This window comes from Corticium candelabrum, chromosome 20 (genome assembly GCF_963422355.1).
Source record: "Corticium candelabrum chromosome 20, ooCorCand1.1, whole genome shotgun sequence".
Lineage (NCBI taxonomy): Eukaryota > Metazoa > Porifera > Homoscleromorpha > Homosclerophorida > Plakinidae > Corticium > Corticium candelabrum.
The window spans coordinates 3,899,783-3,916,524 of record NC_085104.1 but is presented as its reverse complement, the minus strand read 5'-3'; the positions used below and the strand labels follow the sequence as shown (position 1 = coordinate 3,916,524).

Genomic DNA, 16,742 nt, shown 5'->3' with positions numbered 1-16,742 from the left:
TACTAATTTAATATTTACCTTTTTTAAAAAGATAACAGTATACGCAAAGTATAGTTGATATGATTATCTAACTATATTTTGTACATAAAACACCATACATGCCTGTGCGCGCAAAAATGGATTAAGAAATGCATTTATTGAGGGTCACGACTCCAAAGCTCCATGAATTCTTGCAAGCTACGCAAGTCGGTTAACGGCACTGAGGTGCAACCTTATAAGTTTGGCATAGATATGTCGTATACACACACACACACACACACACACACACACACACACACACACACACACACACACACACACACACACACACACACACACACACACACACACACACACAAACACACACACACCTACAGCCTCATACATAATTGCATATATGTATATTTATATATATAATATACACACAAAGGACTGCCAACTGCGATGTAGGCAAACTAAATCTCTTAAAATTTAAGATGCAGATAATGTATATGTAGCTAATCACACACTTGCGAGCGCGCTCGAGTATGGGCACACCCATGTACACAAACTTTTACACAGACAAAGAAACAAACAAAAAACCAGTAATTTGAAAATCAGCGTTATACTAGTATCAGTCGTATATTTTTCCAAATACATATGCTCTAAAAATATAATAAATATTATCTACGTCTGCATATCGAAGACTGCGTATATGTCCTGCTATGTATAAGGGAGTGTGTTTGTGTGTGTGTGTGTTTGTGTGTGTGTGTGTGTGTGTGTGTGTGTGTGTGTGTGTGTGTGTGTGTGTGTGTGTGTGTGTGTGTGTGAGTGTGTGTGTGTGTGTTGTGTGTGCGCCCGCGCGCGCGTGTGTGTTTGTGCGTGTGTTTGTATGTGTGTGTGTTTGTGTGCGTGCGCGCGCGCGCGTGTTTGTGTGTGTGGCTAGGTGGATGGGTGAGTGTGCTCAATTTGTTAGAGAGTGCTTTTGCAGAATGGAGATATCCGGGATCTTGCAGAGCTGCAAGTTCCAACCATAGTGATGCGAGCTGTGGCATAATTTTATTGGGCAAGAAACTTGCATTCAATTGACTCTCTCGATTCAGCATTATAAAGGAGTAGCTGTTCTATGAATGGGGTGGCAAAAGCCTCCGACTGCGACAAAGTCCATTAGCTTCTGGGGTCTGAGTGAGACTTCGTGTGCCCACACCACAGTTGGCGTAGCAGTCGGTGGTCCTGTGAGCACCTAGTCAGGATTTAGTGCAGAGAAACACGGCCATCTGGCCGTGAGGCATTACCTTTTAACTGCAGCTTCTTATCCATTTTTCATTTCCATTTTGTGCGTGCGTGCGTGCGTGCGTGCGTGCGTGTATGTGTGTGTGTGTTTCGATAGTGCCTAAATACCATACAATTACCAGTAATCGTAATATTGCAATAATCTAAATATTTCAAATTTTACTATCACATATTACCAGACGAATAGCTTTTCCATGTAGCATCACCTCCTGATACATGAAACGCTGGTTTGTCATAACCATTCTAAAATAGAAATACAATATCCAAACAAAACAAACTACGTTTTGACGTATTTGTGATATTTACCAATAAATCAATTTTCATTTGTGTGATCTACCAAACGATTTCAGTCAATAATTATAACATTTGAGATACACAAATTGCTAACATTTTCTATGATTTCATCAATTATTGACAGAATGCCATTTACAGGGTCACAACAACTTTTCATTAAATTTTTCGTGTTCTCATCGACCTAAAATTAAAAAAATTATAACATACTAATACGAATAGCTAAAAATTTTATTCCATTACCGTATGTCCTGGTATTCCTTGACCACCTTGTTCTCCTTTGTGACCTGTAAAGCCTCGAGCGCCCTACAAATTAATGCTAATAAATAACATTCAAAGATTATGTAGTTTGCAATTCCAAAAAACCTTCACGCCTTTTTCCCCGGAAGAGCCATCTGGTCCCGGATGTCCTGGTGGGCCCTGCCAATAAATGTAAATATAAGAAATAGGTCTGAAATTACCAAGGCATTGTTTGTTATACCGGTTTTCCATCCAAACCTGCTAAACCTTGTGACCCTTGATATCCTTTGTCTCCCTATTACATGCAAACAAATGAAAATTAAAACATTACATTTGCGTGTCAACACAAACCACTTAAAGTATCTATTTGATATCAAACTAAATAATTATTGATATTATTTTGCAATAAATTATATATTGACTAAGTTGCATTGTATTTTAAACAGAAACTATAATTGTCAGAAAAATACATTTCTGAAGTAGAGCCAGTAAGCAAGCCATTTTGTGCATTTTCAGTAACTCAGAAAGGTGCAGTATAATTGAGGACTCTGCTCACACACACACACACACACACGCACACACACACACACACACACACACACACACACACACACACACACACACACACAAACACAACACTTTTAATTAACACAACGCGTATAAAATAACCTTTATTCCTTGGAATCCTTTAAGACCAGGCAAACCTGGAGGACCTACTGGACCCTAACAAATACAATTGATAATTGCTCAATCTAGTACTCAAAATAATATAATATATTTACTTGCAGTCCGGTATCTCCAGTTATTCCTCGTGGGCCCGACACTCCTTGTTTTCCAGTCTCACCAGTTGCACCAGGAGGACCCTTACACAATAAATTAACAAACTAAATTTTCTGGTGAAGAGTACTTACTACTGATCCTCTTGGACCAGATGAACCTCTTGAACCAGGGTCGCCCTAAGTATTTCATCTTATTCACTTTCATTGAAGAAACTGAAACAACTGTTGCCTTAATTCCGTTTTTCCCGAATAATCCAGTGTCACCCTTCTCGCCAGAATAGCCCTACAGTTTAACAAAAACAATCATTCGTTAAAAAGGTTTACACACACAAGCACCTACACATGTACATACCAACCTTTCCAAACATCATGGCTATGATTAGCAGACAGACAAAGAGACAGAGAGACAAACAGGCAAATGGACCGACAAACCGACAGATAATAACCTAGATAAAAAAAGTTATAGGCCGGCAGGTAAACAGACAGAGGGACAGATGGACAAATAGACAGGCAGGGAGACAGATACTTTATTCTGATTTAGACTCTACTTGCACGTATGCAAAGAATTTGTTACAGCAACCCAGTCCTTGCAAACAACAAAGTCATAGTTAGAGTAATAAACTTGGCTTTGAATGTCAAAGTAAAATAATGTATCTTGTATCATGTCACGTGGTTTTTGACAACCCTGGTTGGTCGATACAGCGGGTAACAATCTTTTGTACTCTGGAATGCGCTGATACACTTCCGCTGTCAAGGAAACGCGTATATCCTCCGGTTGATATGATCAACAGCACAACCCAGCTGGTTTCAATAACACACAGATGATTTGATATGCCTCTAATGAGCTACTAAACGGTAAATGCACTTAGACTACATCCAACTACTTACAGTAAACGTACGCACAACTCTACTTTGAACACTCAAAATGAACGAGAATTCAAACCAACCAATGGCCTTGCATAATACAAATCACTTATCGTATGGGCTAGTTTCGGATATTATTGTTATTGCGCCTCGGGAGAGTGGCGGCTAATACCTTGGTAAATACCTCGGTTTCGCCTCTGCAATTATCTCGGAATTAGCTGCCACTCCCCTCGGGTAATAACAACGATATTCTCGACGTGCCCAAACGATAACTAGTAATAACTCACCATGATTATGTGACGCAGTTGCAATCAATCTAAGAAACACTTTGATAGACAGAACTGTAAGACGAAGAGACAGACAGAAAAGACAGACAAACAGACAAACAGACAAACAACTAACGAGACAGAAAAACAGACTTGTAAGTCAAAAAGACATTTAAAGACACACAGATGTGATAGATTTTCAGATGAAGTCTGTTTATTTTAATTTTTAGATAAATGGTGCGTAAATTCATTCAAACTCCAGCTAGTTAATTAAACGTGATACTTACCTACGTGAAGACAACTAAACAAACAGAGAATAACGTCTATTATACCAGCACATTAGCTGGTGAAAACCAGTAAAATACACATATTCTAGTGTTCCATATGGTGCATATGGTACGTAGTTCCGATAGTCCACTGGTGATTATTGTGTAAAGGTGAAGGCACTTTGATAAAATTCACTCCGCTTTCTAAAAATGTTATGAATAGTCTTCTGAGACATGAAACGTTGCAGCTAGTATCCCTAAGCTCTACTTGATGACTCTCCTGGTATGGCTCGAGTGATAGTGAAACACTGCCTCTGGATCTGCCAGATTTCTGCCATGATACGGGCAAAGCAGGCTTCACTAAAAATGCTTAAACTCTCACATACATCAAACGTGCTTCAATTCCAGCACTTGATAGAATTTTAGGTGATTGTATAAGACAAGAGCACCTGCTTCCAGTGCCCTGCCGGATTCTCACTTGGAGAGAATGCTACCGTCACCATGTCAACTGAATTTCCAACAAGGACAAATAGATCTGTAATGTGCATCACACACTATCAGTAAAACACATAAGCGTCCTTCCTTGTAGATGCAATAAGAAGATCCCCGACAAGCAAGAGCTTGCATTGTGATGTGCTTGGCATCAATGGCACCAAGCGCGAGTTTGGAAATTCTCAAACTTTCCAGACTCGATCTCGGTTAATGCCCTTAAAGTCCTCTCTATTGGATGATGCTTTCATATATACTCAGACTGAAAACTTGTAACATGTTTCCCTGACAATGTTGCATGATTGAGTTGCATGACAGTTGTATGACCAGTTTTGTGATAGTCCTATCACCAAGTGGAGAGCTGAAGAAAACTGGCTTTTTGAGAGTTGATTGATGCCATGTGATGCAAAACGAATGCCAACCTAATTAATAAATAATAATCACTACTGCTCATCACGATTTCGCAATACTAGAAAGATAAAGTGACAGATAAAGTAGACAGACAAACAGAAAAAGAAACTTAAGCTGGATTATTATACTCCAAACTGTTACTAATCACTATCTCAAATTCCCCAAAGAAATTTGTTCAGTTCCACCTTAACATTGCGTCTCTCTAGATAACCAGTGCAAATTTTCTTCTATACCAACTACAATAATCATATAAAGAGACTGAAAGGGATAAAGACAGAAAAAAAACTTTACGATAATATATGAAGAAGGACAGATACGATTAGGCAAATGGTGCACATGAGTCATTTTATCAGATGTATTAGCATAGTAAAAATGTATTGACTGACAGAAAAACAAACGGACAGACAGAGAGACCATCAAACAGAAATCTAACAGACAAACAAAAAAAACAAAGAAACAGTTAAAGGGTTAACAGATAAACAAGTGGTGTTCACATGTATTTAGGAAATATCTAGTGTGCAGTGTAGTTTTGTTTGTCAGTCCTCGTAAATGTAGTAGATGTAATGGACACGAACATAAGCTATTGCTGTTTATGCTATAGATGGTTTATAAAATATACGTATTGACAAACAGACAATAAGACGGTGCATATAAATCTTTGAACAATGTATCAGAATTTTTGTATAAGATATGATGTATAAAGAATTTAATGATATACAAACAGACAGACAGACAGTCAAACCGACCAAAAGAGAGTAAACAGACGAAACAGAAAGAAAGACTTCTAAGAAATAGCTAAAAGAAAGACGGACAGGTACACAGACAGACAGACCAAGAGGTACGTGTACATGCACAGACAAGTAGAAACACGAACAAACAGCCAGACAGATTATTCACTACAACTTTGTTACGGTTGAGATACATGCACAGACAAGTAGAAACACAAACAAACAGCCAGACAGATTATTCACTACAACTTTGTTTCCTTTACTGTGACTTGTGTAACTGGACCCAATGGGTCGAGAACTCAATATTTAGCTGTGATGCCTCTTATTTATATTTACGGTACGGTAGTATTGATGTTGAAAATAAAAGACAGACAGACAGACAGACAGACAGGCAGATAAAACAGAAACAGGCAGGCAGACAGACAGACAGACAGGCAGAAAGACAGACAGACAGACAGACAGACAGACAGACACACAGACAGACAGACAGACAGACAGACAGACCGAGAGACAGACAGAAAGACAGACAGACAGAAAGACGGACAAACAGACAGATGCACAGACAGCCAGACGTAATAATAAGAGAAATGGGGCACATTTGCAAAAATATAGAAAGGATATCGACACATTTGAAAATGGCTCAAACTGTACACCTTTAGTGTTTCAACATTATGGAACATGGGGTACGTACGCCATCAAGTTTCTTAATCACCTCTCTGAGTTGTCTGTGCATGAATACGGCTGCAAGAACATCAAGTAATTCAAGGCTGTCTGGCGTCAAACTTTCTGTCGCTCTTCAGCGATGTAACGCCCTGGTGCTGTCAAGAAAACTGTGCAGACTTGTTAGAACTAGTAATTCAGATTTAGACTCTTATGTAAACAATTGGTATTTCAATAATTGCTTTGCTTTTAGCGACCTCAGGTCGCTGGATAATATTTAGCCTGTACTAGCAGTTGCAATATGCAATTATATGTATTGATAGACGGACACACTGAGAGACAGGCAGAGACACAGACAGACATTCCGAGACAAAATACTATTCTGGAGAGTGAGAATAGTAACTCTACGACCATTCCAGCTAGAAATGTTGGAACAAGGATATTGGGCATACAACTAGCAAACCCTGAATTTGTTGAAGATGCCTGTCTGGAATTAGAATGTCAAGAACTGACCTACGTTACAAGTTGAGAGATATGAATAATGTCCAAAGATGCTATGATTTGGCTTAGATTTTGACACATTCTTAGAATCAATCACTTAGCATGTTCAGTCCATTCTGATCTTATAAGAAAATCAGCCAATTTTTATGATTTTAAACTATTTGAAATTGTACATCTTTGTGTAGTTCAATAAACGACCTTGTGTGACTCTTAGTAACTATATCAATCAAGCATGGCAGATATGGACTATCATTGGTCAGAACAATTTGTGAGTCAGCCTTCCCGGGTTTATGGGCTCATTCACTACATTAGCTACAAGCTCGCTGTCCAAATATGAATCCTAATAGTAAATACAAATTATATCAGCTTTGCAGCATATGGGTTTACTGGGCAACACATTCAAATCCACCTTGACAGCATTTCAAATGATAAAAGGCATTTCTTTCGAAGAAAAACAGGTCCTAAGCACAAGCATTGGCTGACATGGGTAGCGTCACTGCTTTAAAAATACTACATCGCTCCAAAACAAAGCCATAATTACATTTCTAAATGGCTAAGGGCAAATGGCATGAATATCGGCCATTCCATCCCTAAGAGAGTTTGCAATTAGTTCTTGAAAATTCCAATTGGCGGCTTGTTGAGGCTTGGTATCCCATTGCCTTACAGTGACGATATTCATACCTGTGATCGTGAAATAACCATCACTGACTCAAGTAGGTACATTCAAATAGCATGCAAGTTAGTATGTGCATCAGTTTGACTGCACGGCAGAATTGTGTCTGTAAGGTCTGACTGCATGAGTGAATTGAAAATACATTACAGGAGAGAAATGAGACAGGTATCCCACTAGACAGTTGAACAGACATCATAGTATTGGACACAGGAGCTCAGAGTTCTAGCCAGCCATGCTCAGGCAAAGCGGCCCCTGTGAATTCAGAACTGCCCAATGCACCTTCCACATACCCGCTACGCGTTCAAATCTGACCCCTACGCCTCCAATACTGACTACCCATGTAGCAAGTACTGCAGTGTACGCTACAACTGAAGACGAGCAGTTATGACAAATGGGACGGGCTACACGTTTATTTCAAGGAAGTGATACTGAGGGAGAAGGTGGATACCTGACAATTATGAGTTTCTAGTGCGACGATTCTGAAATAGCCGCCCATACAAAGTATCCAAACATGTGCTATCCATATTCCTTAAAACTCAGTAAAACAATTTAGTGCCACGCGCTCCAGTGTAAACGGTCCGGGTGGTAGCTAGACTACTAACACTGACACTAAAAAGTCTCAGAAGACGTATATCGGCAAAAACGCGATTCCTTTTTTTACCTTCGCTTTTGTGCGTCTAGGCTAGAGCCTCACTCGAAGAAGCTACACTGGCGAGAGTCATACAAAAGCATTCGCACCTGTCCGATGAATTGTACGACTCAACAGCTACAACTGTGAAAACTTCATGCGCCATGCAGTATCAGTCAACTGCTGCTACGCAATTCTATGTATAGGGCTTCTACTCAACGCCACGTTGTTCCGGTCACGTGTATAGTGCTTCAGCCCTAAATGTCCACACCAGATCCGAATGGATCGCGATTCAATCTGGCTAACGAGCGTCCACCCTGCATTTTGAAAACAATACCTCCACATCATTTTCGGTATCATGTGACTGATGACTGATGACTGATGTGTACGTGAGGTTCTTAGCTTGTGGAAAGGGTTCATACAGCGACGTACAGTGAGCAAGAACAAAGACGAGTGAGGAGGGTTAGATGTTCCGACTACACGCGTAGCTTACATGGAGGTAATGCCCACTATTTCTAATTGGATTCAACCGAACGCGATCCAGTCTTCAGTGTGGACAGGGCTTTAGAGTGTAAAGGTGCGTAGGAGTTGTTTATTGATGCAATCAATATTGTTACGTACATCCTCCAGCTGTTTAAAATTAATGAAACAAGTATAAAAACAATTTGAGAAAATAATGGGTATGTAGGGATGAGGATGTACTGATTCATGCTCATCTCAGACATCACAATCATTTACTTAAAATAATTGCATGCGGCAGTTTAAAGCTGTAACCATTCAGTCATGTGACACATCACATTACTCGATTCTGAATACATACCCATCCTTACATACCCATCATTTTCTCAACATCTTCTTATACTTGTATCATGTTACGTATTTTGACAACCCTGATTGGTCGATACAGCGGGTACAAATCGTTTGTACGCTGGTATGCGCTGGTGCCCTACAGCTCTCAAGGGAGACGCGTATGCCCTACCATATAGCTATGATCAACAGCACAACATGCTGGTATCAATATGTAGTTGATATGCCTCTAATGAACTACTAAACAGTAAATGCACTTACACTCAGTTTAATTAGTTACAGTACAGTTACTGACAAACAAGAAGAAAGATTGATGTACTCACAGCTTAAAATGATAGGTAATTTCAAACAATCAATGGCCCTAATTGCATGATACAAATCACTTATATCATGTTGGCGAATCTCTGATATCATTGTTATTACGCCTCGAAAGAGTAGCAGCTAACACCTCGATAATTACCTCGGGTAATAACAACGATATCCTCGATCTACCCATGCGATAACTAGTAATTGTATCCAATTGGTAATAAGCAACAACTTTTAATTACTTTAATAATGTAATCCATGCTCTGCTTTCAGTCTGTCAATCATTGTGATTTGTAGATGCTACTCCCCTAAACCAGCGGTACTTATTATTATTTCAGAAAACAGCAGACATGTACAAGTCCACGTGATAGACTCATGTACCACGCCTATACTGCTATGCCTTACAAAAATCATGGCTAGAACCCTGTGAGCTGGATCCAACGTGGAGCTAGATGTACCACTTGCTCACACTTGGAGCTCGGACATATTCCCTAAGTTTATCAACCACAGATGGATTCGCTGCTTCAAGAAGACACAAAAGGAAACATGCCAGATACGAGAGAGAGAGGGAGGTATTCAATAAGGTTAAGTAAAAAAACCACTCATTTGGTGGTAAATGTTTTTGGTAGATATGGAAAACAGAGACAAGAATATATAACCAGCTGTAAAAAAATCACAAAATTCAAAAATTATTTTGAAATAATGAAATGATCCGAGTTCAAAAATAATTTTTAAGAAAAGGTTTGCAGTAAAGTTGATAAAATTGCAATGCAGGCAGGAGTGTTTCCGAGATGTACTTCAGCTCTCAGTGGAGAGGTGTGTGAGTGTGTATGCGTGCGTGCGTGTGTGTGTGTGTGTGTGTGTGTGTGTGTGCGTGCGTGTGAACGTACCAAGTAGATGTAATAATGGACATAATTGCTATGGTGCAATAAATCATTTATGAAGACATATGATGTATTGACAGACAAACAAAGACAGCTAACACCCAAACAGAAAGACAGACTGAGACAAGGACAGACAGACAGACAGACAGACAGACAGACAGACAGACAGACAGACAGGCAGGCAGGCAGGCAGGCAGGCAGGCAGGCAGGCAGGCAGGCAGGCAGGCAGGCAGGCAGGCAGGCAGGCAGGCAGGCAGGCAGGCAGGCAGGCAGGCAGGCAGGCAGGCAGGCAGGCAGGCAGGCAGGCAGGCAGGCAGGCAGGCAGGCAGGCAGGCAGGCAGGCAGGCAGGCAGGCAGGCAGGCAGGCAGGCAGGCAGGCAGGCAGGCAGGCAGGCAGGCAGGCAGGCAGGCAGGCAGGCAGGCAGGCAGGCAGGCAGGCATGCAGGCAGGCAGGCAGGCAGGCAGGCAGGCAGGAAGGCATGTAAGCAAGCAGAAAGACAGACAGACAGACAGGCAGACAAACAAACAGACAGCCTGTCCTAATCTTGAGGTTGACCATATTAGTTGTATGATCACCATTCCACATACAAAAGTTTTATTAAACAAGAATATTGGGTATCCTAGTAGCAAAGTCTAAGTTTGTTAAAGATGCCACTGTGGAGTCAGCAAACCAGGAAATGAAAATATGTGATATGTTGAGAGGTTCGGATAATGTCAAAAGGTGTTATGCTTTTGTTTATATATTTCACATACCTAGGATCAATCATGTAGGATGATCAGTCATTCCTGATCTTGTCAGACTGCCCTATGATTTTCAATCTAGATTAACTTTTAAATATTCGATACATTGTGATTCAAATGACTCTGTGTAGCTTCAAGCTTCTATACCAATCCAGTATGGCGGGTTTGGCCTATAATCAGTCAGCCTTCCTGGCTTTATGGCCTCATTCACTAAATGAGCTACCAACTCGTTTTCCAGACATAAACTACATTACAAATAATTATCAGCTTTCCAGCCTATGGTTTTACAGAGGCAACACTCTCAACTCCATCTCAATTGACAGCATTTCAAATGTCATATGCCATTTCTTTCCATGTAAATAGACTTCCGCGCAAATTCTTGGCAGATATCACTACAGTAACATCTTCAACCCTTATAGAAAATACTACAACGCTTCGAGACGAAGACAAAATGGCAAAGGCGTAAAAGCATGGTAATCAGCCATTTCATCCTTCACAAAATTTCTACTCAATTCATGGAAATTCCACTTGACGGCTATTTTAGGCTTGTTTTCCCATCGCCTTATAGTGAGGATATTCATACCTGTGATTGTGAAACACAGTGTTTAACACGGGAGGTGAACCCAACATACAGCTAGATGCAGCGCTTGCTTACCCTCAAAGCTCGCACATATTCCCTACATCTACCACAACAAACGAAGCCGCTACATCAAGAAGACTGAAAAGGAAACATGTCAGACACGACAGAAGGAGATGTGTCCAGAAGGGATAAGTGAAAAGATGATTATTTTGGCGCTAGACATTTTGGTAGTTGGGGAAAGCAAAGAAAAGAATATCCAGACCAGCTGTCAAAAAGACGTAAAAATGAGTTTGGAAAACTAAAATGATCTGCGTTAAACGTGTATTGGAGGAAAATGTTTGCTGTCCAGCCACAAAAGTAGCAATACAAGAGTTTTTCTGAGAAAACTTCAGCTCTCACTGGAGAGTTGTGTGTGTGTGTGTGTGTGTGTGTGTGTGTGTGTGTGTGTGTGTGTGTGTGTGTGTGTGTGTGACAGACAGACAGACAAACCGACAGACAGACAGACGGTCAGACAAACAGATAATTTATTCTCATACAGATTCTACTTTTAGATATGCTAGGACATTTAAATACAAACCAGCCCTTGCAAACAACAAAGTCGTTAACTAATGGACTTGACTTTGAATGTCAAAATCAAATAATCTATCTAAATCACCGTGATTAGAACAGTTTGAAAGCCTTCTTTACCATTGCATCTTGTAGAAATGTAGAAAAACTTTTTTCTCCAATAGCACATGAACATGACAGCATTAAAGCGGCTTCTGTATTTGCTGATTGTTTTGACCAAATGCCGCAAAATACTCTGCCTTTGTGTTCACCTCAGATAGACAGACAGACAGACAGACAAACAGACAGACAGAAAGACAGAAAGACAGACATACGGACAAGTAGACAAACAGACAGACAGACTGACAGACAGACAGACAGACATTCCAACTTCTTTGAGCCTGATCAACATGGAGTGGCTACAGCTTGTGGAATAGAGCTGCTATATCATCATGTTCAACTTCTTCTGGAGGGCAGGCCGGACTATATCGTTCTCAAAACGGATGTCAAGAATGCTTTCAATTCACTACACAGGCATCATCTCCTTGAACAAGTCTCTAATTTCCACCCAGAAATTTATCCTCACGTTCGTCAAATGTACTCCCACAGTAGCTCTCTGGTCTACCAGCAAGGCGATTGTATTGTCATCATTCCATCTGAAGAGGGAATCCACCAAGGGGACCCCTTGGGTCCAGCTCTGTTCTCAACCGGTATACATTCAGTTCTGTCAGATTTAAAGGGTTCATTTCCTACTGTCAGAGTTCTTGCCTACCTAGATGACATCTTTTTGGTAGGGGAGAAAGATGATGTTCTGTCGTCCCTGGATTATCTAAGACCAGCATTCTCTAATATTGGTCTTCAAATTTCTTCCAGCAAGTGTGAGATCTATTCCCCATCTGGACCTCTGATGTCAGGCAGATCTGATCTAGATGCCATACCTGTAGTTAGCGATGGGACTATAGTTCTTGGGGCTCCAATAGGCAAGAGAGAGTATGTGTCTGCAGCCTCTAGCCAATATGCTGAGAGTGGAAGGCTGTTGTGTGAGCAGTTGATGAAGTTGGGAGAGGTACAGAGTGCAATGCTTCTTTTACGATTCTGCCATGTTCCTCGCATGAACCATTTAGCACGTTTAGTTTGCCCTGACAGACTTCAGGCAGCTGCCGAGGTCCATGATAAGATTTCTCGTGAGACCTTCACTCACGTATTGGGACATAGTCACCTCACTGACTCTTCCTGGATGCAAGCTACACTGCCGGTCAGGTTTGGTGGTTTCAGCATGTCACCATGCCTCAGCACTTCTCGATTTGCTTTTCTTTCGTCCTGGGTTCACACTCTGGTTCATCTGCCTATTCGTTATCCAGACCTCAAATCCGCACTGGATCTTCTAGTCAACTCAAATGGTGTCGAGGAATCGATAGCATTTTCGCTGATGCAGGCTGGCAGTGATGGGACAGATATTACTGAAATGATTCAAGTTCCAACTAAACTACAACAGAGGCTGACACGGCAACACGCTAAAGAAAAGACGTCAGCAATGATCGAGAAGGCCCCCTCCCAGCGAGATGCTGCTAGGCTAAGATCGATTCAAGGCAAGGGCGCTGGAGCCTGGCTGAATGCTATGCCCACCTCAAATAAGCTCGCACTAGTTTCCCGCGATTTTCGTTTGGCGGCTTGCTTGAGATTGGGGTTAGCCATGCCCTTCGATGGCTGTATTCGTCAGTGTGACTGTGGTTCTTTTCTGGACAGTTGTGGATACCATCTCCTAACATGTAAGTGGGGCGGTGGTCCAGTCTGGACCCATGAGTGTATTGCCAATGTATGGTCAGACTGTCTGCGCAGCTTACAAATTCACCATCACAGAGAGCCACGTCATCGATACATTACATCTGACAACCGCCCTGACATAACAGTTTTCGATGTTGGATCAGGGTCCAACACAGATTTAGACATTTCGCTAGCACATCCCTGGAGCAGTGAAGTAATTTCAGCATCAGCATCTACGGAAGGTGCTGCAGCATCCAGGAGAGAGCAGAAGAAAACGGAAAAATATAGCAGAGAACGACTTCTTGGTAAGGAAACAGTGACAGCAGTCCCACTAGTCTTGGAACATTTTGGTCGATGGGGACAACAAGCAGAAATGTACCTACAGCATTTGTCAAGTAGATCAACGGATGCCTATGGAACAACAAATGCCTCCTCATTCAAGACACATTGGAGGGAGCGCATGTCCATTCAGCTACAAAAAGCCAATGCTCGAGTCATCTACAGGAAAGTGGAGAGACTTTTAGATGATGCTAGTTAATTTGTGTTTTTCCAAGGCCATTTGGCCTTTACTTTTTTTTTAGTAAAGGAGCAAGCACGTGTGTAGTTAATTGGACTGATGAGGACATTGTGTTGTAGAGGATTTAGCCTCCATCTGTACGTACTTTGTTCTATTGAATAAAATACCTTTGACAGACAGACAAACAGACAGACACACAGACAGACCGCTCTCTCATACAGATTCTGTTTCTACATAATCTAAGATTTATTAATAAAAATGAGTTCTTGCAAACTACAAAAATTCATTAACTAATGGACTTGACTTTGAATGTCTAATTCAAATAATCTATCTAAATCACCATGACAGACAGACAGGCAGACAGGCAGGCAGACAGACAGACAGAAAGACAGAAAGACAGACAGAGAGGCAGAGCACCTGACGAACGGAAGGACAGGCAGGCAGGCACACAGAGAAACGAACTAACAGACAACGAATTGTGATAAAAAAATCCATGTGGATACCTTTTCTTGGTGATATCTTTTGGTGACCGATGGACATTTGATATCGATCTTCTCCTCAACAACGATCGACAAAGCAGTAGCTACTCTTGCCGTTTGATCATCAAAGGTTTTTGTCGCCATTCGTACGAGCGGATATATGCATGGCATTCTGCATCTTGCATCATCGTCTCTTCGAGCGGGTTGTCAAACCCTCCTTGCTCTCTCCGTCATTTGAAGAGGCAATTTCGTTGTTGCCGTCGGCTGGCTTTCGAGTACACGCCGAGAGTTCATCAGAAGTAGTCATCGGCCATTGTAGTGAGCATGCGTGTTCTGTGTATTAGTCTCGCCCAGTGAATAATTTACATCCCGAATCTGGTTCGGTATAGTACAACGTCTTTCTGCGCGACAGTGTATAAAATATGTAATCAAATCCTTTGGCGCACGTCTTGTTAACTAGATTAGCTAGACTTTGGCGTTGCTTTAGCCTCTGTACTTGTAGACGTTACGCGCTGTCAAGCGATAGTTGGTAACTACTAAATTGTACAGGGTGTGTAGCGCTGGAATGGCATATCAGAAAAAGCAATAGCTTGCAGTACGTGCATCGTACGCCTTTGTACTCGTACACAGGTTTCCAGTTGAAGCTAGGTGCAATGCATGCGTCATGCGCTTCTACTGTATAAAGACGTACACTGTACTGCACGCTAGCTAGCGAGGACCCCACGCTACAGTCGTTTCCTGTAACGCCGACAAAGTACAGTTGCACATGACTAGCTGACAGCAAGAGGCGATACCGAACCAGAGGTAGTGGTGATAGCAGCGCTTCCGGGGCTGAAATCCACAATGCAGCCAGGGCGAAGCTAGTAGTAAGTTGGGTCGAGTCGCTGACGCTGTGACTATATTGACACCTACTCAGCGTAGTGTCTTCGCCGGCTTCGACTATCCTCGTCGCACACATTGTAAAGCGAATACAGCGTAGCTATAGCTAAACTGTTAATTAATCCAGGAAGTGCATCGTGTGGTAATTTATGTGTTGTAGCGTACACCTCTAATTACGTAATAGTGACACTTTTGACACCATGCATTCACACGTAATTAGAGACACGACGTTTGACACCCCTACATCCATGTGCTATAGTAGATAACTAAACCTCGTATACTCTTCTATCAATCATGCACTATATTTGCTACTTTCTTTTAAGCGACAATACACTTACTCGTACGCCTTGAGGACCCTGGTGGCCAACATCTCCCTACAAACGTTAGGATAAAGCATCAGTTAAGACGGAAATTAGACAAAGTGTTATTTAGTAACCTTTAATCCCTTTTCTCCAATGCACATGATGTTGTTTTCATTCGTATCGATTGTTGATGCTGTCATAACGGCGTTGCAAATTGTAGTCATAAGCAAATACAAATACAGTGTCCTTCTCTTCTTCTCCAACATAACAGACATCTGCATGTCTGCAAGACCCACACAGTCTAGATAGTCTCTGTTTACTCACACAAACTATTTAGTCTGAACGCTGCAAATACGTACATACACAAAGTCTCTGAGCTGATCGGAAGAAATTGGAATACAACTGATGCAGATCAATGCCAGACTAGAATAGAGAGCACGTTGAAGAGCAACTGAGCTGAACAGTTACAAGACAAAGAGTGGCGTAATTGCAAGATCAATAGCAGCATTGTACTGCATGTCTGGAGAACCTGGCATGATGTTCCAACCAATATTGCATTAGAAAGGCTGACCAATGACAATTTTTGTAAACTCATATTTACATAAGTTACATCCTTGTATGTGGGTGTCGATGAACGAAAACGACGGAGCTAGCATCATACGCAACAGTTCCAGGTAAAATAGACTTTCGCACATTTAGCCCAACCCTTTTGAATTGAATTTCCGTTGTCACCGATCAATATGTCGTAGAGAACAGTTGAGGGAGGGAGGAGCTGTTTGTTTGAACAGTGATATCCGCATGTATTGTTTGCAATTATTTTCTGGTTATACATAGTACTCTTAGCTGTAAGCGTCGTGTAGATACACAAGGTGTTGTTGTATGTGTGACGT

At 41.4% G+C, this 16,742-nt stretch overlaps 1 protein-coding gene and 1 long non-coding RNA gene across 2 annotated transcripts; one reads left to right on the top strand and one right to left on the bottom strand.

Moving 5' to 3' along the window:
- Positions 1 to 1,907: 1,907 nt before the first annotated feature.
- Positions 1,908 to 2,507, bottom strand: LOC134195470 (uncharacterized). The gene is made up of 3 exons (XR_009972376.1): positions 2,452 to 2,507; positions 2,024 to 2,077; positions 1,908 to 1,962 (listed from the first exon to the last, which is right to left on the bottom strand). It is a non-coding gene; the product is annotated as an uncharacterized LOC134195470 (long non-coding RNA).
- A 10,211-nt stretch (positions 2,508 to 12,718) lies between these two features.
- On the top strand, positions 12,719 to 14,363 carry LOC134195784 (uncharacterized). Its single transcript, XM_062664862.1, has one exon. The coding sequence runs from the start codon at positions 12,819 to 12,821 to the stop codon at positions 14,211 to 14,213; it is 1,395 nt and encodes a 464-aa protein (XP_062520846.1). The 5' UTR covers positions 12,719 to 12,818; the 3' UTR covers positions 14,214 to 14,363.
- Positions 14,364 to 16,742: the final 2,379 nt, after the last annotated feature.